We start from the raw sequence: 25,072 nt of genomic DNA on the forward strand, positions 1-25,072 counted from the left end.
CTGGCTTGGAGAATTTTGAGCATTACTTTACTAGTGTGTGAGATGAGTGCAATTGTGCGGTAGTTTGAGCATTCTTTGGCATTGCATTTCTTTGGGATTGGAATGAAAACTGACCTTTTCTAGTCCTGTGGCCACTGCTGAGTTTTCGAAATCTGCTGGCATATTGAGTGCAGCACTTTCACAGCACCGTCTTTCAGGATTTTGAAATAGCACAACTGGAATTCCATCACCTCCACCAGCTTTTTTCGTTGTGATGCTTTCTAAGGCCCACTTGACTTCACATTCCAGGATATCTGGCTCTAAGAGTGATCACACCATTGTGATTATCTGGGTCGTGAGGATCTTTTGTGTACACTTCTTCTGTGTATTCTTGCCACCTCTTCTTAATATCTTCTGCTTCTGTTAGGTCCATACCATTTCTGTCCTTTATCAAGCCCATCTTTGCATGAAATGTTCCTGTGTTATCTTTAATTTTCTTGAAGAGATCTCTAGTCTTTCCCATTCTATTGTTTTCCTCTATTTTTTTGCACTGATCACTATGGAAGGCTTTCTTATCTCTAACTCTGCATTCAAGTGGGAATATCTTTCCTTTTCTCCTTGGCTTTTCGCTTCTGTTCTTTTCACACCTGTTTGTAAGGCCTCCTCAGACAGCCATTTTGCTTTGTTGCATTTCTTTTCCATGGGGATGGTCTTGATCCCTGTCTCTTGTACAATGTAATAAACCTCCGTCCATAGTTCATCAGGCACTGTCTGTCAGATCTAGTCCCTTGAATCTATTTGTCACTTCTACTGTATAATTATAAGGGATTTGATATAGGTCATATGTGAATGGTCTAGTGGTTTTCCCTACTTTCTTTATTTTAAGTCTGAATTTGGCAATAAGGAGTTCATGATCTGAGCCACAGTCAGCTCCCAGTCTTGTTTTTGCTGACTGTATAGAGCTTCTCCATCTTTGGCTGCAAAGAATATAATCAATCTGATTTTGGTGTTGACCATCTGGTGATGTCCATGTATAGAGTCTTCTCTTGTGTTGTTGGAAGAGGATGTTTGCTATGACCAGTGTGTTCTCTTGGCAAAACTCTATTAGCCTTTGCCCTGCTTCATTCCGTATTCCAAGGCCAAATTTGCCTGTTACTCCAGGTGTTTCTTGACTTCCTACTTTTGCATTCCAGTCCCCTATAATGAAAAGGACATCTTTTTTGGGTGTTAGTTCTTAAAGGTCTTGTAGGTCTTCATAGAACCACTCAACTTCAGCTTCTTCAGCATTACTGGTTGGAGCATAGGCTTGGATAACTGTGTTATTGAATAGTTTGCCTTGGAAACGAACAGAGATCATTCTCTCGTTTCTGAGATTGCATCCAGGTACTGCATTTCAGACTTTTTTGTTGACCATGATGGCTACTCCATTTCTTCTAAGGGATTCTTGCCCACAGTAGTAGATACAATGGTCATCTGAGTTAAATTCACCCATTCCAGTCCATTTTAGTTTGCTGATTCCTAGAATGTTGACGTTCACTCTTGCCATCTCCTGTTTGACCACTTCCAATTTGCCTTGATTCATGGACCTAACATTCCAGGTTTCTATGCAATATTGCTCTTTACAGCATCAAACCTTGCTTCTATCACCAGCCACATCCACAACAGGGTATTGTTTTTGCTTTGGCTCCATCCCTTCTCTCTTTCTGGAGTTATTTCTCCACTGATCTCCAGTAGCATATTGGGCACCTACTGACCTGGGGAGTTCCTCTTTCAGTATCCTATCATTTTGCCTTTTCATACTGTTCATGGGGTTCTCAAGGCAAAAATATTGAAGTGGTTTGCCATTCCCTTCTCCAGTGGACCACATTCTGTCAGATCTTTCCACCAAGACCCATCCGTCTTGGGTGGCCCCACAGAGCATGGCTTAGTTTGATTGAGTTACACAGGCTGTGGTCCATGTGATCCGATTGGCTAGTTTTCTGTGATTATGGTTTCAGTGTGTCTGCCTCTCGCAACAACTACCGTCTTACTTGGGTTTCTCTTACCTTGGACGTGGGATATCTGCTTACGGCTGCCCCTCCTGACCTTGAACGTGGAGTAGCTCCTCTCGGCCCTCCTGCACTTGCGCAGCCACCGCTCCTTGGATGTGGGGCTGCTTGTCTCGGCCGCCGCCTCTGACCTCGGGCACATTTTAACTCAGTGGCTAAGTTAACATCACCAGGAAAGAAATAAACATCAGGAGCTTCCTGACATGATGCACAGAGAATGACACGATATTATGTCTGTGGTGTTCCTGCCAGTCTAATCAGGAGCAAACATCAGACATGCCCAGATTGAGGGACAGTCTGCAAAGTAAATGGCCTGTATTATTCAGAAATATCAAGGTCAGTGAAGATGAAGACTGTTGCAGGTTGAAGGAGATGAGAGAGACATAAGTAAGTGTTGTGTGTCATTCTGGATTGGATTCTGGACCAGAAAAAAGCAGTGCCTTCTCTTGTTACCAGGGACCTTAGTGAGTGCTGTAGATTAAAGAACTGTACTGTATCGTTGATGTCTTGAGTTTGCTAATTGTTTTGTGGTTATATCAGTTCAGTCAGTTCAATCACTCAGTCGTGTCTGACTCTTCACGACTTCATGGACTGCAGCATGCAAGGCTTCCCTGTCCATCACCAACTCCCAGAGCTGGTCCATTGAGTCGGTGATGTCACCCAACCATCTCATCCTCTGTTGTCCCCTTCTCCTTCTGCCTTCAGTCTTTCTCAGCATCAGGGTCTTTCCCAATAAATCAGTTCTTTGCATCAGGTGGCCAGAATATTGGAGCTTCAGCTTCAGTCCTTCCAATGAATATTCAGGACTGATTTCCTTTAGGATGGACTGGTTGGATCTCTCTGCAGTCCAACAGATTCCCAACAGTCTTCTCCAGCACCACAATTCAAAAGCATCAATTTTCGGTGGTGCTCAGTTTTCTTTATAGTCCAACTCTTACATCCATACATGACTACTGGAAACCATACTTGATGGACCTTTGTTGTCTAAGTAATATCTCTGCTTTTTAATATATTGTCTAGGTCGGTCATAGCTTTTCTTCCAAGGAGCAAAGTGTCTTTTAATTTCATGGCTGCAGTCAACATCTGCAGTGATTTTGGAGCCCAAAAAAATAAAGTCTCTGACTGTTTCCATTGTTTCCCCATCTATTTGCCATGAAGTGATGGGACCAGATTCCATGATCGTAGTTTTCTGAATGTCAAGTTTTAAGACAACTTTTTCACTCTCATCTTTCACTTTCATCAAGAGGCTCTTTAGCTCTTCTTCGCTTTCTGCCATAAGGGTGGTGTCATCTGTGTATCTGAGGTTATTGATATTTTTCCCGGCAATCTTGATTTCAGCTTGGGATTCATTCAGCCTGGCATTTTGCATGATGAACACTGCATATAAGTTAAATAAGCAGGGTGACAATATACAGCCTTGACATATTCCTTTCCCAGTTTGGAACCAGTCTGTTCTTCCATGTCTAGTTCTAACTGTTGCTTCTTGACCCGCATACATATTTCTCAGGAGGCAGGTAAGGTGGTCTGGTATTCCCATCTCTTTCAGAATTTTCCACACTTTGTTGTGTTCCACACAGTCAAAGACTTTGGAGTAGTCAATAAAGCAGAAATAGATGTTTTTCTGAAACTCTCTTGCTTTTTCGATGATGCAGCGGATGTTGGCAATTTGATCTCTGGTTCCTCTGCCTTTTCTAAATCCAACTTGAACATCTGGAAGTTGTTGGTTCACATACTATTGAATGATTCACACACCAATCTCACTTGGAGAATTCTGAGCATCACTTGCTAGCGTGTGAGATGAGTGTGATTGTTCGGTAGTTTGAGCATTCTCTGGCATTGCCTTTCTTTGGGATTGACCTTTCCTGGTCTTGTGGCCACTGCTGAAGTTTTCCAAATTTGCTGACATATTGAGTGCAGCACTTTAACAGCATCATCTTTTAGGATTTGAAGTAACTCAGCTGGAATTCCATCACCTCCACTAGCTTTGTTCCTAGTGATGCTTCCTAAGGCCTACTTGACTTTGCACTCCAGGATGTCTGGCTGTAGGTGAGTGATCAAACCCTCATGGTTGTCTGGGTCATTAAGATCTTTTTTTGTATAGTTCTTCTGTGTATTACTGCCACGCCTTCTTAATATCTTCTGCTTCTGTTAGGTCTATACCATTTCTGTCCTTTAATGTGCCCATCTTTGCATGAAATGTTCCCTTGGCATCTCTAATTTTCTAGAAAAGATCTCTAGTCTTTCCCATTGTATTGTTTACCTCTATTTCTTTGCATTGATCACTTAGGAAGGCTTTCTTATCTCTCCTTGCTATTCTTTGGATCTCTGCATTCAGACGGGTATATCTTTTGTGTATGTGTGTGTGGTTATAGAAGGAAATGTTTTGCTTAAAAGTGCACACAGAGAAGTCTTTAGGGGGAAAAGGAGGTATCTGTAAGTGTACAAGTATTTCTAAATACGTTTTAAAGAAGGAAGTGGTGCTAGTCTAGATGTGGTTCTTTCTGTGGCCCTGCATGGTAGGCAGTCCTGTATTGTCAAAAGCTTTCAACTCTTATGTGGTATAATTTCTAGAAGATTCTCATTCGATTCCAGAATACGTAATTCTTCCACACTTCCGGATATTTTGGTTATAACAAAAATGCATGCCTTCAGTTAATGTGAACATATTTGCAAACCATGGTTTATGAGGTATTGGTGATGGACAGGGAGGCCTGGCATGCAGCAATTCATGGGGTCGCAAAGAGTTCGACACGACTGAGTGAACTGAACTGAACTGGAGTCCTCAGTCATGCGTGACTGTTTGTGACCCTATGGATAGTCTTATCATGCCTGACTCTTCGTGACCCTGTGGACTATAGCCTGCCAGGCTTACTGGTGCATAGGATTCTCCAGGCAAGAGTACTGGAGTGGGTTGCCATTCCCTTCTTCAGGGTATCTTCCTGACCCACAGATTGAACACAGATCTCCTGCATTGCAAGCAGTTTTTTTATTGTCTGAGCCATCAGGGAAGCCAATTTATAAGGTCATATACCCAAAAATCTCTAGTATTTATGAACATATATGTTATTTGATATAGAGTTTATAGATTTAAAAAATTTTGTGATTTTAATAGTTTTGTTTTCATTTATATTAGAAAACCAAAAGTTATGAAGCTCTAGTTTTAGTGTTTATTACATTACATGATATTGTTTTGTTTTTTAGACCACATGAGCTAGATTTTAAGTATGTAATGAAAGTATCATCTTTGAAAGAGAGACTACCAGAAGCTGCTTTTAAAAAACAGAATTACATGGAGCACAAAGGTCTGTTCAGATGTCATGGTACGCTGCATGTCCTGAACTTTGTTCCAGTTGTTTTCCTCTCTCTTTCATACACAAACATGCATGCACACATACTTGCTCTCCCTCCTTATTTCTGTTTTTCCCTTAAGTGATTCTTAAAAGGGTCTTTGTGAAAGGGATAGAGTAACCATGTGATTCAGTTCCTGGGAGGCCAGCTCAAAGTGATGAACAGTAGTTTCATTTAATATGGCAGAGACTAGCTTTAATATAGAATACTGAGAGAATTAAGCAGAGATATGCTTACAAACAGTTGCAAACTCATAATCATTACTTTCAAGGAGAACAGAGGTTTGGTGGTTGCTTTTATTTGTTTACCGCTGACTCTGGAACAACACAGGTTTGAATTGCTTAAGTCCACTTATAAGCAGTTTTTTTTCAGTAGTACATATTACAGTACCACTCAATCCGTGTATGTGGAATCATGATTACCCAGGGTAATCATATATTGAAAATACTGACTGCACAGGGGGTTGAGGGAGAGGCATTTAAGGGTCACTTGTACTTTTAAATGAAATAAAGCAGAAAACATGAGAAGGAAAGTTCTTAGTCATTTAGATTAATTCATGGCAACATTGGTGTTTTTATTTATATATATTTATTTGTCTTGTTAACTTTATATTAGTGTAGTATAAAAGCATTGTTTTTAAATACTGTATACAGTAACATTTTATTAAGGGGTTTTGTAACCAAGAACATTGAATGATCCATGTTTTTTGAATAGTATTCTTATTTCTTCTTTTAAAATATAAAATGAATAAATCGGTTGTAAAAAAAAAAAAAGCGTCATAGTATTTAAAAATAAGAAATGTTCTGTGTTTCTGATTTTTTTCCACAGTCTGTTGCCAAGACATGTGCTTCAGTATGTATGAGGTGGAGCTCTCAAACAAACAGGGGGAGAAAGTAGATAAACTAATAGAATACATTAAAAGGGAACAGTTGGTAAGAGTCATCCATTTAACATATAATTATTATTTTCCCTAAAACTGAGAACTTGATACACAGGGACTGTGGGAGAAACATATGGAGGCGCACCATAATGATGGTTCCTGTGGGTAGCATTCTAATAAAGAATTAGAAGTCTTTTTTTCATACTTGAGTTGTTAGTGAATGATCTATTAATTTACCAGATTTGTAGGCTTATGACCTGTCAATTTTTGAAATACAGTATTTATCTCTTCATGAAGTAGTATATTTTATTCTGTTTTTTTTAACTCAATGATTATTATATACACATTGGATTTTGTCTTTGTTATATGTATATAGGCTTTTGAAATGGTGAATAATGGGAAAGAAGAGCTGCATTTTCTGTCTGCATTTCTTATGACCAGGGACCTAATGATATTATTGCCTGTTATTTCCCATCTCCTAGTATGCTGTGGAAAGGATTTCTTTAATGGATGATATTTTCCAGTTTCTCTAGTTCCAGGATTCTGTGATATGTTTTATGTTAACTTGAGCTTATTGGTGTTAAGTGACCTTGAATTTGTAGTGGCTAATGGGAAACAGCAGATACTTACACAGCAAATGTCAAACATGACAATGAAAAAAGTTTCTGATTGATTTGTTACATAGTTAAACACTATCTGAAAACTAACCCTTGATATTCCAGTTATTTACTATATGTAGCCCTAACAAGGCAAAGATTATTTGAGCAGTAAGGGACTTGAAATTTCTGATACTAGGGACAAAATTGTTCTGCTTCTCATAAATACTAACATTTCAAGAATCCTTTTCCTTAATTTTTCATAAGGTTAAAAATCACTGAAGAATGTGGTAGAAGGAGAAGGGAATTGAATCTTCTTTCTTGCTTTTTTATGTTTAAGGCAATCATCAAATGCTTAGAAGATCGAGAATTTTTCATTTTACTTACGTCATCAGCCTTAATGTCCGAAACAGGTAAGGACAACTCTTGAAAAAATGTTTTCCAATATGTTTACTTGTATCAAATCAGCAACCTGATTTTCTTCTGATTCTCATTATTATGTGTAGGTTTTAGAGAGGAGCAGACAGGTCTACACGGGTTGCATTTATTCCACTCACCTCCATCAGCAGCAGGTAAGGGCACAGGCAGTCCACGACAGCTGTGGGCCACTTTTCAGTCCTCATCTTAAACCCCCAGCAGCACATGACTCTAGCAACTATTTTCTTCTCTGAAATAACTTTCCCCCTTTACTCTCCCTGGTCAGTCCTTCATCTCTGCAGGCTTATCTTTGCTTGTCTACTCTCCACTCAGTATCCACCTGCCTATTGACATCTCTTTCCACTTAGGTGTCTCAGATATTCCTCACATTCAGCGTGTCCAAAACTGGATTCATTTTTTCTTGAAGAGCAATAGCCAGGAAGTAGTTTCATCATAGTCTCTCAGTAGGACTTAAGGTCTTCACAGAAGCACTTGCCTTTATCTGGACTGCTTGTCTCCTTCCCCAGGACCAGGAATTATCTATTAGGGGAAAAAAGTATTGCTCATGCAGGATATAAATAGATATACAGTAGATCAGTGGTATTAGAATTTCAGAGGGCAGTTAGGAAACAAAGTCCAGAAAGGCTCTGATCAGGGGAGATAATGAATAAAACTGGAGAATAAGCATGGTCTAGCCTCTGATGCAGAGCTGTCAGGTGTAAGCCTGATTATCACTTTAATGAGTCCATCACCACTCTTCCTTCATTGAGGAACACAGACTAGTCAGTCTAACTGCTGCTGCTGCTGCTAAGTCACTTCAGTCGTGTCTTACTCTGTGTGACCCCATAGACGGCAGCCCACCAGGCTCCTCTGTCCCTGGGATTCTCCAGGCAAGAACGCTGGAGTGGGTTGCCATTTCCTTCTCCAGTGCACGAAAGTGAAGTCGCTCAGTCGTGTCCAACTCTTTGCGACCCCATGGACTACAGCCTACCAGGCTCCTCCATCCATGGGATTTTCCAGTCAGTCTAGTTACATAATATTAACTTGAGGGTTACTTAGGGGTTTACTTTGAGTTCAGTTGGTTCCCATCACAAGGAAAAAAACTTTATTTCTTTGATTTTGTATCTACATGGTATGATGGGTGTTCACTAGACTTACTGAGGTAACTGTTTAATGATGTATGTAAGTCAAATCATTATGCTGTAAATTCTGAATGTACACAGTGCTGTATTTCAATTATATCTCAATAAAGCTAGAAGAAAAAGGAAAGTCAAAATGCGAACCAAAGGATGTTTTCATCTTTGACTACCTTGTTTAAGAGAGTTTGAAGTAGGTCATATAAGGTACAGATAAGAACAGAAAAGCAACTCTGCCAACTCTAAGAGCCGGTGCTATTTTTCGGAGCTGGAGGCAGGCCTGCATTTTTCATTCTCACCTTGTCATCCCTCCTGAATGATTGTTTTGATTCTGTGTGTATTTTCATATATATGTTCATTATATATGTTCATAGAAGGCATTCATAAGCCTTCTATTAATTGCTATTTAGATTACCATTTGAAACACTCATCATATTTAACCATCCTATAATTTTGTAATATAAAGCATTTTTTTTCCTGCATGATTTTTGGGAAAAAAAAGTTCAGGTTTTTAATACATGCATATATATTTTAGGTCTTACAGACTTGAAAGTTGAAGATGACATCTCATTGAAGGTGGTGCCTGTTTTGCCTGCCCTCAATTGTGCCCTGCTAGAAGCAAAGAAATCATTTTCTGAAAAAGGAATCTCTCTAAACACATTAGTAAAGCATAATTTCCAAGACTTATCCAAGGTGAACAAAAGCCCTCCAGTGACTGCTGCTTCCCAGGACGGATTTAAAGAAACTAGCTTCTCTGGCCAAGTGTCCAGTGGTTTTGACTTGACTCCTCCAGCTGAAAAGTGCCCTTTACAGTCTTTAACTCAGCTGAAGTCTTACTTTTCAGATGCGAGTGGGTACATTTTGGGAGTGTCTACTGTGTTAGGTCTATTGGCAGAGCGTCCTCAGTCTCCTTGTATTTCAGATGGGATATGCGATGCAGGCTTTTCTTTAGTGATGACTCCAGATCCTGAATTTCGCGACTCAGAGGCAGAAGGAAGAAAAGATACAGAAACTGGAAATAACTCTGAAGATGTGTTTCAAGCAAGACAGGGAGCTCTGGTCCCACTGAGCCTAGCACCAAATCTGAGAGTGCAGCCCAAGAGAAAGGCAAGCACACTGCCCATGGTACAGAGTAAAAGGGTGAGCTTGTACCGACCCTTCCCCAAAAGGACTCCTGCTGGAGAAAACAAGGGTCCCGCCTCTACCACAACTCTCAAGCTAGTCAAAGGACAGTTTCCTCAGAGGAGAAAAAGAGGTAAGCACATCATGTGAGTTTTCAAATATTGTGTCCCCACCCTGGGTGACAGTCCTGGACCACAGCTTGGTAGCGTTTGGGAGGAGTTCTCTCCCAGTGGCTTGTATGTGCACTAGAGCTGGGGGCCACTGATCTAGGTGACAGGTGGAAGTCAACAGGACAAAAGCCTGCCCACCAGGAGCTCTTATTCACTTGTAAAACTGCTCCAGTTCCCACTTAGTTATTTTCTTACCTTTCTAAGAAATAAGGTCTTTGAGTTTCTGAGCTGCCCTGGGATACATTGGACAGGATCTCCTAATATCAGGCACACTAAGAGCAACTGGTAGAAAGTTTTGAGTGACGGCCTGAGCACATCTAAAGAGGGTCCACCTGGGCCTCCACAACCAGAGCACCCTGGGGCAGAGTTCTAACCCTTGGTGTGTTCTAAAGGTGGTCACCTGGACCTGCTGTCTGGTACGAACCTACTGAAACCATGTCCAGTGTCCTGGAGATGTATGTAAAGAAACAGTTCACAAGTGGTTTTGTTGTCCCTGAAAACTGAGTAGGAGCCCACATCCAGAGCCATTTAGTGTCAGTCAAGTGCACTTTAGCCAGCAGAGCACAGCAGACAGCACAAGAAATTAGTCCTGAAGATTCATTGGAAGGACTGATGCCAAAGCTGAAACTCCAATACTTTGGCCACCTGATGGAAAGAACTGACTCATTAGAAAAGACCCTGATGCTGGAAAAGATTGAAGGTGGGAGGAGAAGGGAATGACAGAGGATGAGATGGTTGGATGGCATCACTGACTCAATGGACATGAGTTTGAGTAAGCTCCGGGAGTTGGTGATGGACAGGGAGTCCTAGCGTGCTGCAGTCCATGGAGTCGCAGAGTCGGACACGAGTGAGTGACTGAACTGAACTGAGGGAACTTACACTCCATGTTCTCTACGAGAAGGGTGAGCAGACTGTGGCCAGGGCCCCTTAGGCATTTCCCCATCATCTCTGTACTTGATTGCAGGCAAAGCGGGAGGCTGCTTATGAGCGTGTCTTAGCCGGCCCTGTCTGTCATGTTGTGAATTTAACACTTGATGCCTAAAGAAGAAATACTGGAGATGTGTGGATCCCCCAGGATCCTAGATAATTAAGATTTTATCCTTTGGTTTAACAAATAGTTATTTCTGACCAGTTATAGTTTGAGAAATGGTGTGTGTGTTTAGGAAGGTAGTGGAAAGAAGGGCAGCATGAAGCAGACACACACAGACTGTTTCCATAAATATTCCAGGCCATATTGGCTTTCTTCTCTATATGATTTTACTTAAAGGTATTAATATATTATCTGTAATTCAACATATATGTTGTCACTGTTTCTCAAAACATCTTAAATTTCATCCACTGTAAGAAATATGTTTTATGTTTTAGTCCAGTATACACAAATGCATACATACTGAAACAGAAATTTCAGAAAACATTTACCCTAACTTTGTGCAGTATAATCTGATATATTCTGTTTCATTTAATAAAGAATTCTGGTTGCAGCCCACTAGGTTTATTTGACAGTCCACACATGGGTTATTGTGCGCAGTTTGAGAAAAATGCTGTTGAGTGATGCAGATAAGCAGGGTGGTCCCTGCAGGGTCGTGTTTCCCCTTTTCCTCCCAGGACCTGGGTCATGAGAGGTGTTCACTTCCTGCCCGTGCAGATCTTACATGTCCCCTCGTCTTGATCATCTTATCTGTTTCCTTTCTCTTCTCAATTTAGTATTAATCATTTCCCACTTTTATGCAGAAGACCTGGGTTAGATCCCTGTGTTGGGAAGATCCCCGGAGAAAGGAAAGGCTACCCACTCCAGTATCCTGGCCTGGAGAATTCCATGGACTGTATAGTCCATGGGGTCGCAGAAAGTCGGACATGATTGAGTGACTTTGTTTTACTTTCATTTTCCTGCTTGATTTATATTTTGCCTTTTTTATGGCAAAATTTTTTAAAATTGTAACTGATGTAGAATCAGAAGTCTTATTCTGGAACAAACAAAACTATGCTGCTCTGTTGCCTTTATTAGTTTAGTAGGGAAGAAAATAATTAAACCCAGGGAAATGTTCAACATTAAGAGAGCCTAAAATCTTTTTTAAAAACCACTTATTCCTCTGATTTTCAGAAACATAAAATGAAATTGGTCTCTTTTTTACATTTCACTAATAACCATCACATTCTTACACTGTTTAGTATCATTTTTCTGTTCGCAATTAGAAATAATATTTTCTATATGATGTGATTTTAAAATGTTTACAGACATTCATAGGTATGATAATTTTATATAGTCAGTATGGAAAACAGTTTTCACAGGGAACATTTATTAACATTTTTTTCAACTCTTAAAGCATTGAAACATTTCCTGTGTGTGATATATGGTCATTAATGGTTTTTTTCTCATCTCCGTCCACCTTTAGCTCTTTCCCTGAGAAGTAAAGCTGAGCATCTTGTAAGTTCAGTTCAGTTCAGTTGCTCAGTCGTGTCCGACTCTTTGCAACCCCGTGGACTGCAACATGCCAGGCTTCCCTGTCCATCACCAACTCGCGGAGCTTGCTCAAACTTATAGCCATTGAGTCAGTGATGCCATCCAACTGTCTCATCTTCTGTCTGTCGTCCCTTCTCCTCCCGCCTTCAATCTTTCCCAGCATTGGGGTCTTTTCCAATGAGTCAGTTCTTCACATCAGGTGGCCACCAAAGTATTAGAGCTTCAGCTTCAGTCCTTCTAATGAATATTCAGGGATGATTTCCTTCAGAATGGACTGGTTGGATCTCCTTGCAGTCCAAGGGACTCTCAAGTCTTCTCCTACACCACAGTTCAAAAGCATCAATTCTTCAGTGCTCAGCTTTCTTTATAGTCCAACTCTCACATCCATACATGAATACTGGAAAAACCATAGCTTTTCTTCTAAGGAGCAACTGTTTTTTAATTTCATGACTGCAGTCACCATCTGCAGTGATTTGGGAGCCCAAAGAAATAGTCTCTCAGTGTTTCCATTGTTTCCCCATTTATTTGCCATGAAGTGATGGGACCGGATGCCATGATCTTAGTTTTCTGAATATTCAATTTTAAGCCAACTTTTTCACTCTCTTTCGCTTTCATCAAGAGGTTTTTTAGTTTTTCTTCGCTTTCTGCCGTAAGGGTAGTAGGTTGATAGGGAATTAAATCAGATGAGGATTTTGTTCAGTGTACCTTCCTCCATCTTCTCTTAAGAGGTGATTTTTTCAGGCAGGTGTTAAGGCTTTGGTATTAATATTTAGGTGTAGTGAAGAAAAACATGTAAGGTCTTTGTGAATCTGCAGTCTCATCTCTGCAATGTGCTTACGGTTTCAACCACGTCACTTCATGGGACCTCTGTCGCTTTTGGGTAAATTGAATTATTTGTCCCAGTGCTGTGAACTAGAATATTCAGCCTTAACTGTTACATCAGTCAGCAAAGATTATGGAATTTTTTTTAATTGTTTTATTTTTATAAAGTTATTACTCTGATATTTTCTTCTAATCTGGATAGATAGACCAAACTTAACAAGTTCATATTTTTGTACTTATGTGAGAGCTTGTTAACTCTTGCTTTGTTTAAAAAAAATTGTTAATGAACTATCCCAAATTTTATATTTTATTCCCCATTTCTAAAGTTATCCCCCACACAACAAAAGAAATCAAAGGAGAAAGCTATGCTGATAAATATGTGAGCCCCCATCCCTTAAAAAATGGTGTCTTTTCTGCATAAGGTGCTGAGGTGCTGACTGCACAGTTTGTACAGATAACCAAACTGGATAGGAAACCCCAAGAAGCTCCTAGTTCTAAAGATGTTCCAGTGGCAGCGAATGCTAAAAGGGCAAGGAGACGAGCGGCCTCTCCAGACACACCTGTTCCAATGGCTAAGCCACCCATGAAGAAATCTCCACAAAAACAGAGGGTAAATATAGTAAAAGGCAATCAGAATCCAAGACTCAGAAAACAGCCACAACCTGGTAAGAAACACACTTCCTATATATTTCAGCACCACAATACAGACTAATCAAGATTGCAAGATAGTATATTGACCAGTATGAGATCAGCTTAAGTCTGTTAGGTTCTTGCTGTCTTCTGTAGCTCAGACTCTGACAGGATGAGTAACTTGGTTTCCTATTGTGAATAAATTAGGAAAGTGTGAAGATTTGTGCCTTTACTAAGTAAAACCTACTTTTCAGTTTGCAGAAAGCCTGAACAGGAATGGTTTACCAGAGTTAAAGTATAAATGGTCTTTTTAAGTGACTAAATTCACAAGCAGGTAGCATATGGCAATACTTTCCTGGACCATAATCAGTTATAAAAAGGAGAAGGTTATAAGTCTCCCCAGAGGGAACTGTAAAGAGGTGGTTCAAAGCAGTCAGGAATCCAGAAGGCTGTATTTGGTCTTAAAAGGCATTAAGTTTATTTACTTCTGCATTTGTGGAAGAGGATAACAGAATCTCCTTATGTGAGCTTCTGTGTTCCACCTGCTGGAAGCTCCTCATCACTGGAAAGTTCTCAAGTCATCGTGGCCTTGGCTCTTCACCTCGCTCCACGCCACTCTCATGCCCACGCTTTCTGAGTGCAGTGCAGCCCCCACCACTTGGCAAGACCTGTGCCATTTACAGGGTCTTCAGTCTTGACTCTGTTGTGCTACGTGGTGCTGTTTCTTGTTTAGAAAAACCTTCATTTCCTCATACCTTTGTAATCCTATCAGTTTTCTGTCTAATCTCATGATTCTGCTTTCTCTCTTATCTCTCTTTAGATTTTTAAAAAATCTTAGGTGGAATTCAGGGAAAGAAACTTTAGTTGATGTGATGGTATTACCGATGAGTTTTTTTTTTTTTTCTTTCCTTTTTTTTTTTCTTTTAGTTTTAAAGTGCACCTCACTGCAGCGAAACCCGTGCCCTCCACGTTGGAGGCACAGAGTCTTAACCACTGGACCTATAGGGAAGTCCCTTTCCTCAGTTTGTTCAAAGTTGTTTGTGACTGAAGATGTTCTGAAATCTCATCACTGTACAGCCTATAGAGAGTCTGCTTGTCGCCCCAGGCGGTCACAAGGTAGTCTCCCCAGGGCTCCACATCTCTCCCCTGCCGTTTCCCTGTGCCGGGCTCCCACATTCCGTACCTGGGCTCACTACTGTGCATTGCCTGTGCTCAGCTCAGTCACATGGAGGCGTTTCCTGGGGTTCTGATCTGCACTCATCTCTCCTTTCTTTCAGTTCCTTTTGGGCTTTTGAGAACATTAAAGAATTGCATTCATACTCTTCCAGTTATCTAGTGTGTCTTGGTCCTGTCTTTCCAGTTAGTTTGTAGACAGGATGAGTATAGACACATAGGTAATGCATTGTATTCTTTGCCATGTCATTAGAATTCCTTGTGCTGAACTGGCCTCCAGATACTTGCAGGCTAGTCCGTTAGTGGGAGGAGGTATATGATGTCATTGGCAGAAAATGCAAAGTTTTCACAATGTGCATTCAGGAAAAGGCTGATTTGTATTGCAAATGTCTGTATACATTGTGCAGCCATATTCCAAGTTAAAATTGTAAGATTACCACCTTTTATATAATGTCTTAATTTTTCTTTTATGTCTTAATCTGCTTCATTTCTTTTACTTGAAATATCAGAGTTTAAGAAGGCTCAGTCATTTTGTTACTGAAACTAATAGTTTTCTGTCCTTTTTAAAGTTTTCAATATAGTTTTTATTTATTGACATCTCTATTTTTATAATTCATTTGGCATCTTAATTTCTTAAAAGAAATAGTAGTGTATTTTTAATGAATTGAAAACCTCTAACAAGTCAGTACTTAAGTGATTTACTTGAAATGCTGCTGCTGCTGCTAAGTCGCTTCAGTCATGTCCCGACTCTGTGCGACCCCATAGACGGCAGCCCATCAGGCTCCCCCGTCCCTGGGATTCTCCAGGCAAGAACACTGGAGTGGGTTGCCATTTCCTTCTCCAGTGCATGAAAGGGAAAAGGGAAAGTGACACAACTCTTAGCGACGACTCTTAGCGACTCTTAGCAGCCTACTAGACACCTCCATCCATGGGATTTTCCAGGCAAGAGTACTGGAGTGGGTTGCCAGTGCCTTCTCTGTTACCTGAAATGACACATTTATTAAAATGGACTCTTTTGCTTGATTCTATCCAGAATGACACTCGGTGTAAGAGCCACAGTATTAAAGGGTAGAATGAACTGTCAGCAGACACATCGATCCTAAAATGGATTTTGTGTTTCCAGTACACCCAGGGGGTTCATGAGACAACTCTCTGAGTCACTTTCTCCCACCTTACTCCCTTGGAGCTTTATATGTTAAATAAAAACTGGGCAGTGCTTGATTAATTCCACCCTCCTCACCATACACACACTCTGATCTTTTTGTTTGATGACCTCATAAGCCAGAGTTTCCTCTGTAAACGTGTTGTCACTGGCCTTTGGAGACAAGTTGGTAATTCATGTCAGACCTGCTACTTCTAATTATAAAGAGGGGCACAGTTGGCTTTTCTGTCCATCCAGCCACCTGCTACAGGGACTCACTGCCTAGTACTGTTGTGAACTTTGTCCTTTGTGATAACCACTTTTAAGAAGGCTGAGAAGGCAAGTAAACCACCTGAGTGTGTGTTTTCTGACCAAAGGCACATGGGGAGATTTGACTACCTGCTGAAAGAATTATCATTAGATGAGGAGATTTGCTTTTTTGCAGAGTAGAGAGGAAATGTTTTCAATATAAAAACTGAAGTGTTAAAACTTGAAGTTAATTGGCAATTCAGAATATTTTTAAAACAGTTCTCATATTTTATTATCATAACATTGTAATTAAACATCAGTATAGTTAAAATCATCTCTATTTTGAAGTTAGGTGATTTTTGTAATAAATGATTTTTGTAAAATGATTTCTAAGGAAGTATGTTAACATTCTATAATATACAGTTTAAACTTAGAGACTCTTAGATTCTCACTAGACTGTAAGCCCTCTGAAGGCAGAAGTCTTGTTTTCTTGTTTGGGTTTTTTTTTTTTTTTTTTTTGGTCTTTGTATATTTCTCTAGCTGAGCAATATGCCTTATGTGTAGATCAGTACATGCAGTTTCAAAGGGTGATTTTTTTTTTAAAATTAATATGCATACTCCCTAGGACTGGTTCTTCTGGTAAACACATTATAAAGCCTCAGGGAACTGGACAAGACCTCAGTCTGATAATAAAAACTTAATAAAACTTTGCAACATACCAAGAGGTTTTTCTTGAATACGTCCCCTTAACTGTTAACTTTCATTGAGCATAGTAATACAACAAAGAATTAGTTCTATGGAAATCAAATGTTATATATCTTTTTTTCTTTTACACTGAAGCCAAAGGAGAAACTGCTTTACAGCTTCAATCAGAAATTTCCAGTGGTCAAGATGTTATTAGTATAAATACAGCCCAACCAGAACATGTCACGGTGGCCCCAAAAGCCCCGACTGAAACTTCCGTTGTCGGCTGTGACTCCCAGGCCCTTAACATGCTGGCCGACCTGGCTCTGAGTGCTGCTACCTCCAGCACACCATCCCCCGAGCCCAGAAACCTCCCCTGCTCCCTGGAGCCGCCGCAAAACAGTGTTCCACTTTCTAAAGAACAGCCTTTGTGTGGGACATCAGACCACGAATACCACAGAGGAGTTAAAAGTCAGAGAGGTGGGCCGTTACCCAAGCCGTTCTCTGACCAGAGTAGTCCGTCATCAGACCCCACAGTCAGCCCAGAGGAAGAGAGCATGGGTCCTGGCAGTTGGGCCCCTGCAGAGGCCCAGCCAGCACTTCCCAAGGAGACCCACGAGAGTTCTGATGCAAGCCAGAGCTCTTTTGTGGCTGCAGAGCATTCCTACGCCCTGCTCCTCACGGAACATTCAAAGAGGGGGAGCACAGGCCTGGCCTTTGCCAAGAGCAGCACCAGAGGCTCTGACATCAGGACCCCTGTGGGGAAGGTGATACCCTTCATGCGCCGGAACTTGACGTCCCCGATACAGAAGCTGTCCACGGCCCTGACCTTCAGGCACAGGGCCAGGCTGCCGCCCACTGGCCCGCATGACTTCCTCTGCTCCTCACACACCGTGTTCTGCTGTGATGGCTCCTTTAAGGTCACGTTCACATGCGAAGCAGATTACTCTTTCAGCTTAGACAGCAAGTACACCAACAACCCGCTGGAGAAGACTGTGATCAGAGCGCTGCATGGGTGAGTAGGGGTGACACTGGGTAGATACCTCGATGTAGGGAGAAGGGATGCTGTGCTCAATCTGAGGAGGGAGAAAGAAGGGTGTAAAATCCAGTAAATGCGGAGTAATAGTGAGCAGTGGATCATTGAGATACTCCTTCATGAGTCTTTCTGGTCCTTGAATTGTAATATGTAAATAAGATCTTGGTGGAAAATAGTGAGGTAAAGGAATAATGCTTTGCAGACTGAATCCCAGAAGAAACATTTAAAGAATTATTTGCGGACTTCCCTGGTGGTCCAGTGGCTGAGATTCCTCCTTCCCCAAACAGGATTAGGATTAGGTTCAATCCCTAGTCAGGGAACTAGATCCCATGTGCTTCAACTAAGACCCAGTGCAGCCAAATAAGTAAATAAATAATTGAAAAAGTAAAACTTGTAGCTTGTCAAGTTGGTCACATTGCTGTGAGTGAGCATGTTTACATAGGTTTTTTCTAGCAATCTTCCTTAGGGACCAAGGCAGAATAGCGGAGAGCTAAAAGCACTGGCTTTGGAGCGTGGACCAGCCTCGGTGTGGAGTCAAGGCTCTTCCAGCTCTCAGAACAGCACTTCTGGCCCTTCCTGATATTCAACCTGGGCGCTCACTGAACTGTGGGTTCTGACTCTGTTTGGGGTAGGGCCTGAGAGTCTACATTTCTCACCAGTGTCCAGATGACACCTGGGAAGGGTGACAGTCTATGGGCAATGTTTTTAACATGAGTTTAATAATAGCCATGTGATGAGGGTTTGCATGGTGACAGACTGGTATTGAACAGTGACTATCGCTGTTAGCAGTGAGCATTGGCCTGTGACCTCAGTTCATGGCAGGGGGACGATGCTTTGTGCGAGGCCCTGAATTCCTTCGGACTCCTCTCGCTCCAGGACCAGCTCACACCTAAGAGCCTGCATTTGCTCAGGAGGGTCACTTCCTTTCCCTGAACCCTGCCTCACTGAAGCCCTGCTCTGTAACCCTTCTGACTCACTACACTTGCTCTTTGGCCTGGCACATGGCCAGAAGTGTGTTCTGTCTCCCTTCTGGTTTCAGGAGAGTCTTCAAAGCTGGGATCTGAAAATAGTGCAGTTCTGCTGAACTGCCTGACTACTTTAATCTTCAGAATTCCCAACTGTTAGACATGTAGAATTAAAAAAGAAATAGGTTAGCCAGACTTGCCGGAAGCCAGAAGATGAGGATTTGGGAAGTCACTGAAGCCATTATTCACATAAGGTGTCTGTTTTGTCCCAGGAGAGCTCGCATTGAATTTGGGGAGAGCCCCAGGCTCAGAGCAGGAAGGCCTGTGTTCTGATCATGGTTCTTCCACTCACAGAGTTTGTGTTTTGAAAGAAGTCACTTAAAACTCTGATTTCCAGCTCCTTGCTCTGTCTCTGTAAAAAGAAGAGATGAGATGCATTGTAATTATTTGTTAATTAACTTCATTTTTGTCTTATTTTTATTTCATGCTCATGTAATTTTTGGAGAAGGCAATGGCAACCCACTCCAGTACTCTTGCCTGGAAAATCCCATGGGCGGAGGAGCCTGGTATAGCTGCCGTCTGTGGGGTCGTACAGTGGGACATGACTGAAGCAACTTAGCAGCAGCAGCATGTAATTTTTAAAAGAAAACATAAAAACTAAGGTTAATGATGAAGGCACTTGCTTTATGATATGACAGTCATCTAAAAGAGTCATCTTCAATGATTTTCATTTGTTCCTTCTTTGAACCCTCAGGCCCTGGAATACTGATTTACCGGATAACGTGGAAGAGGTGAAGCTTCTGCTGCATATGTGGGTGGCTCTGTTTTATAGCAGACAGAACAAAGTTGTGCGGTCGTCCCGGAAAGTCGTAGAACACAGCAACCCAGCAAAATACGTGTCCATAAATAGCACACTAGAGTCATTTGAGTTCGGTGAAATCGAGGAGCCCTCCGGAGTAGAGAGGTACTCCATAGACCCTCTGCTGGAGGCCAGTGAGGCTCCCAGAGCCCATGCAGCTGAGGTGTCCTGCCCTGGCGCTGATCCCCTGCGTCCTTTCACAGAGTCTCCTGTGAGAGGCCTGGAGCTCTGGGTGCAGAATGAACAGAAAGAAATGTTTGCAACAGTGGGTCACCAGGAAAGCCCAGAAAGCCAGAATTTCATCTGTTCTTATAATAATGAGGTCAGTAAAGCTGAATACTAAAAATGCTGGTATTACTTTTTTTTTGTTGTTTTGTTTGTTTTTTATTTATTTATTTTTAATTTTTACTTTACAATTCTGTATTGGTTTTGGCATAGATTGACATGAATCCACCACAGGTGTACATGCGTTCCCAAACATGAACCGCCCTCCCACCCCCCGCTGGTATTTTGAAGAAATTTTTTTGTACATAAAATCACTTCCAAAACAAGGCACTGATTTCTTTTAGGAAAGTGGATTATCTAACTCTGTACAGGATTATAATGCCAGAAACTTAAGTTTTCAAGCCCCATGTTGTCTGCTGTTGGAGCTTATCTACCATCCTGATTGAAGAAGTGAAAATAGGAAAAGAATCGTAAGGGTCAGATGATCTAGGAGCCAGCCATAATTATTAGCTTTTTAGTAGTGTGATTTGGGGCCAATTACTTATTCTCTCTGAGCTGGATAATACTTATTGTGTCTTACCTAGAATAGTGTTTATTGGAGCTTTTATGTGTGTATTTTTAAAAAATCTCTCTCTCCGGTGTATTTTAAGCCTATGTAAGAAGAGAGGGATTTGCTTGATCTCTGCCCTGTGAAGATTCAGAAGGACAGAGCTAGCTAAAATCATTCTTAGTCTGTTCTTCCCATATGTAAATTCTTTTTTAAAAATTATGTATTTTAGACTCTAGGGTTTTGTTTTTTTTTTTCATTTATTTCTTTTGCTTTAATCATTTCAGATAATTAGGGGGAAAGCTGAACAAGAGTCATCAGGTAAAGTGGAGACTTCCGATCTTGTGCTTCCTAGCATTGGAAGCACTCAAGCTAACGGACCTTCTATTCCTGGTGAAGATGAAACCTTTGAGCCTCTTGATAACACACAAGTGACCTCTTATAATGATACTGTCCCACAAACCACATTTGCCAAGACTTATGATGAGATCAACAGTCCATCAATGATTTGCCAGAAGTCTGTGTACAGCACCCTTGAGAGCAAAGTTGATATTTTTCATGCACAAAGGGAAACAGAAGCAGATGATCTGCAGGGCCTTACCCAGTGTAGCAGCCCCATAAACAAAGAATGTCAGCCATTGTTGGAGGGGAAGGGTGATATGGGGTACATGATGATTAATCTGGAACCAGTTACACTCACTTTGGAAAAAAGTGCCTACATGCCAGTACAGACAGAAGCTGTCAACAGAGCTGACAAACCTACAGCCTTTAACGTGGAGTTGACTAAACAGGTGTCACCTGCTGCAAGCCTTAGACATTGTGTATCCACATTTGAAAAGTCACAGATGCAGGGCCTTGGGGAAAACCCCTCGCTGGCAGTGGCAGGACAAAGGGGCACTCAGTACCTCCATGCCTCCTCAGTGCATAGAGAGACACTTGCTGAAGAAACATGTTCCTTACAGAAGGGACAGGCTGTGACAGGCTCACCTTCACCATCTGATAATCCCATGGGAATAGAAGCATTACCATTGGCTAAAAGTTCAAATTACTTGTTACCCAGAGAAGAAATGAAACTCTCTCAAGAATTCCTTCTCCCAACACAGAATCTCTTGAGCATCTCTTCAGAAGAAATAATAGAGCCGTCCCAGGTTGAAGTAGTCCCATCGTCAGCCTCTGTCCCCTTGGGAAAAAAGGATTCCCTTAACTGCATCGCATCAATAAAGAATACTCTGTGTGGCTCTTCAGAACTAAAGAAGAACAAGAGTGGTCTGAACAGTGAAGATATTAGTTTTCAATCATTTAATTCCACATTTACCAAAGAAGCAGGCCTGTCTGTGAATAGAGAGGTCAGCCTCAAGGTATCAGAGGAGGATTCCAACCTTGACCTCACTCTCACCCTATCACCACCCATGAATCTTAGGGAAGAAGCGCCCACTGGTGAAGTGGAGCGACTGCAGGAGGCCCCGCTTCCCTGCGTAGACCTTCAGGAGATGGCAGAGGAAATACTCATGTCCAAAGGGGTTCCTTTCATAGAAAACAGAGACGTGAACTCTGCTGCTAACACGTCTGTGAAACCAGAAAACAAAGAGGGAAAAGGTGATCATTTACAGACAGTGGCTTTCATACTTTCTAAAGAAACGTGTACCTTGCAGGTTGCGGAGGAAGTTCACCTTGCCTCTGACTTCCCGTTCGGTTCCTTGATTGAAGAAGTGTCACCCGCTTCCAGCCCTGACCCCCAGGCACCAGTGGAAGAAGCACCACCAGCTCAGGCCACATCTCCACGTGGTCTGAAACACTGTGACGCACTTGGTGAGAAAAGCACCAGGCTCTGCGAGGTCGAGTCAGGAGATTTGGCCGAAACAGAAAATGAAAGTTCTCTTGTTACTGCCACCCATACAGTGGAACAGGATAACTCAGCTCAGGTACAGCAGATGCAACTTTCTGCTGAAATACCTCTACAATTACAGAACCACGCAGGAAGAAAAGGTAGATTCTTAATCCTTCCTGGTGTCGTCACTGAGGAAACTGGCCCAAGTAAATGTGGGGAGGACTTCTCTCTCTCAGGAAAGGAGCCAGATTGCGATGCCACGGTAACCCAGCCTGCCTGCGGTGTCACGTATGGAGATTCTCTTGAAAACCTGGTATCATCAGGATACCCACTGCAGTCCACGGGTGTGGAGACCTGCAGCCCCCACCCACATCATCGTGTCCTGGAGACCAGTGAGCCTTTCAGTCCTGCAGAGATCCCTGAAAACAGGTCTTCTGCTGACATGTTTGTTTCTACAGCCACACCAGGTGCTGTGGTGACCAGCACTCAGAGCCTTCCTGAAGATGTTTTGAGTAGTGACGTGAAAACACACGAATGCTGTTACATCCTGGTTAAGTCCTTGCGCTCCGACCCGGTTGCTGGAGCTGAGGGTGCGCAGACCCACGGGCACCCAGAGCTCCCCAAGCCTGCACTACCCTCAGGCGGGGCTACCACAGCCCACAGCACAGGCCCCAGCGACACAGGGACAGGGTTCCCGACACAGGAAGTCCCAGTTGTCAGGATGACCCATCTGCTCGACAGTGAAGATAGTGAAGCCGAGTTACAGGGAAGAGCTGTGGATCCAGGAGGTGCTGGCCCCCAGCTGCTCGCCACCTCTCCACAAGGCAGACAGGAGTCAGCCTGTCTGCTGCAGGAGGGGTCACCGTGTGCAGTATGGGATCTGCTCCGTGGCGGACTTCTCCCCACGTACCTGCAGGCTGATGCTCACCCAGGTACTGCAGCCCACGGCGAGAATGCCAGTCCAGAGCCCTCTGTGTCCTTTGCTCCCCGATCTGGTGCACCTCCTGTTGGTGGGGTCTCTGAAGAGCAGCTGCAAGGTGTGAGTGCAGGCGAAGCAGGCACAGGCAGAGGCATGGGTGTGGGCGTGATCTCTGACATCTACTATGAACCCCTTTCTGGAGACTCAGATCAGGACTCTCTGGGTGAGTATAGACACCCCAGATACAACACAGAAGAGTCCCGTGCTTCACAATGTGGCCACACTGGGAAAAGAGAAGGTGCATCCAAAGACAGTTACAACTCTTTCCTGAGCCTGAACACCAGTGATGACCACAACTGGGGCTACGCGAGCCAGGTTCCAGGGCTGGAGACCAGCGTTCCTCCCAGAAGTTGGCTGGGTGGACTGAAGAAGGAAGCTACATGTGTGCCCTCTTACGTCCAAATCCGAGATGTCCGTGGGGTCCCCAGGAGCTATGCCAACTTCACCGTGACCAGAGACCTCAGAGACACACCAAGAACCCTGCAGGGCTTGAGGCGGCGCCCCAGCAGCACGGCCCCGTGTGGCTTGCTCAGCTCCTGGGTGGACACCTGGCAGGGAACAGATGACCTCACCCAGAACACTTTAGACCTGGAGCACCTGCGTTTTGCACACAAACTGAAACAAATTGTGAAGATGGAAGCCGCTCGGCATTCTGCCCTTTTGCCCGGTGCCTTTCCAAAGGAGCCTCCACCCCAGGTCACCACTGGGGCTTTTCCTGGGACCCCAATGGCCACATGCCCGGGGCTGCCTCCCACCTCCCGAAGCAGGAGTCCTCTTGTGGTGACAGTCGTGCATCAGATGCCCAACCATGTGGACCGCTCCTCCTCCTGGAAGAAGGGGTGTGGCCATGGTAGAAATCACCTCACAAACTCAGACCAGAATCAGACCGCCTCCTTCCACCTCCACAAGCTGAAATACAACAGTACATTGAAAGACTCGCGCAACGACATTGCTGTCATTCTCAGCGAGTATGCCGAGTTCAACAAGGTGATGCTGAGCAGCCGCCAGGTGGTCCAGGACACGGAGCCACCTGTGGCTTTGGGAGCAGCCATGCCCAGTGAGCTGTGTGTCTGCAGCCCACAGCCCGCCTCCTACGAGGACCTGGTGGCCGACCTGTGCTCCAGCCTGCGCGTCAAGCTGGAGCGAGTGGTGAGGGAGGCGTGTTCCAGCACCTTCCTCTTTCACCTCGTGGAGACTGAAGACAAGTCCTTCTTTGTAAGAACAAAGGTAAGGTGCCAGATTTTTCCTACAGTTTCTATTACTTTGATTGCAGGTCCAAGTTTTTTTTTTTTTTTTAATACAGCATTCTCAGCTTCAGAAAGCAGCCACAATGTGGTGTTATACCTTCTCAGCTCAGTCTTTCCCTGTCCCCAAGGCCACTACAGAGCAGGGTAAGGTCCTATGTGCCTGCCTCCTGGGGGTCCTCCCCATGTCGCCCTGGTCACTGAGCACCTCCAGGCCTGAGGAGGCTCCCCAAAGGGTAGAGAGTAGAGAGGGCCTCCCAAAGCGTAGTGGTCACCATTGGGTCAAAGGATCACACAGCAGCACTGAGACAACCACCCTAGGCCCCTGGAAGGGGCTGAGGAGTGCTTCTGAAAGAGCAGCCGTGCTGTAGAGAGTATTTCTCCACCGCCCGGAGGGTGGCTGGCTAAATGAGGAAGGGCAGCCTCACGAAGCTCCCCAGGTGACTGAGCCAGAGACGGTCTCCTGGGAGACGCTGATGGCTCCAATTTAGTATCATTTAAATTTGATTTCTAAGTATCTATTTTTCCCAAAT

The 25,072-nt window shown here is 43.1% G+C and overlaps 1 protein-coding gene across 8 annotated transcripts in view; it reads left to right on the plus strand.

Annotated features, from left to right (window-relative positions):
• The window catches only part of TASOR2 (transcription activation suppressor family member 2), a 67,640-nt gene that overhangs the window by 37,317 nt on the left and 5,251 nt on the right, over positions 1 to 25,072 (plus strand). For 4 of the 8 annotated variants that reach the window (XM_040248829.1, XM_040248830.1, XM_040248828.1 and 1 more), the window contains 9 exons: positions 5,229 to 5,347; positions 6,204 to 6,307; positions 7,192 to 7,264; positions 7,358 to 7,423; positions 8,940 to 9,659; positions 13,402 to 13,644; positions 17,013 to 17,871; positions 19,612 to 20,038; positions 20,776 to 24,522. In XM_040248829.1, coding sequence (XP_040104763.1) covers positions 5,229 to 5,347; positions 6,204 to 6,307; positions 7,192 to 7,264; positions 7,358 to 7,423; positions 8,940 to 9,659; positions 13,402 to 13,644; positions 17,013 to 17,871; positions 19,612 to 20,038; positions 20,776 to 24,522 — 6,358 coding nt within the window. The remainder of the gene's footprint in view (positions 1 to 5,228; positions 5,348 to 6,203; positions 6,308 to 7,191; positions 7,265 to 7,357; positions 7,424 to 8,939; positions 9,660 to 13,401; positions 13,645 to 17,012; positions 17,872 to 19,611; positions 20,039 to 20,775; positions 24,523 to 25,072) is intronic. The other 4 variants (XM_040248832.1, XM_040248831.1, XM_040248833.1 and 1 more) reach the window with 3 other exon arrangements.

This window comes from Oryx dammah, unplaced genomic scaffold, assembly GCF_014754425.2.
Source record: "Oryx dammah isolate SB20612 unplaced genomic scaffold, SCBI_Odam_1.1 HiC_scaffold_10, whole genome shotgun sequence".
Taxonomy (NCBI): Eukaryota; Metazoa; Chordata; class Mammalia; order Artiodactyla; family Bovidae; genus Oryx; species Oryx dammah.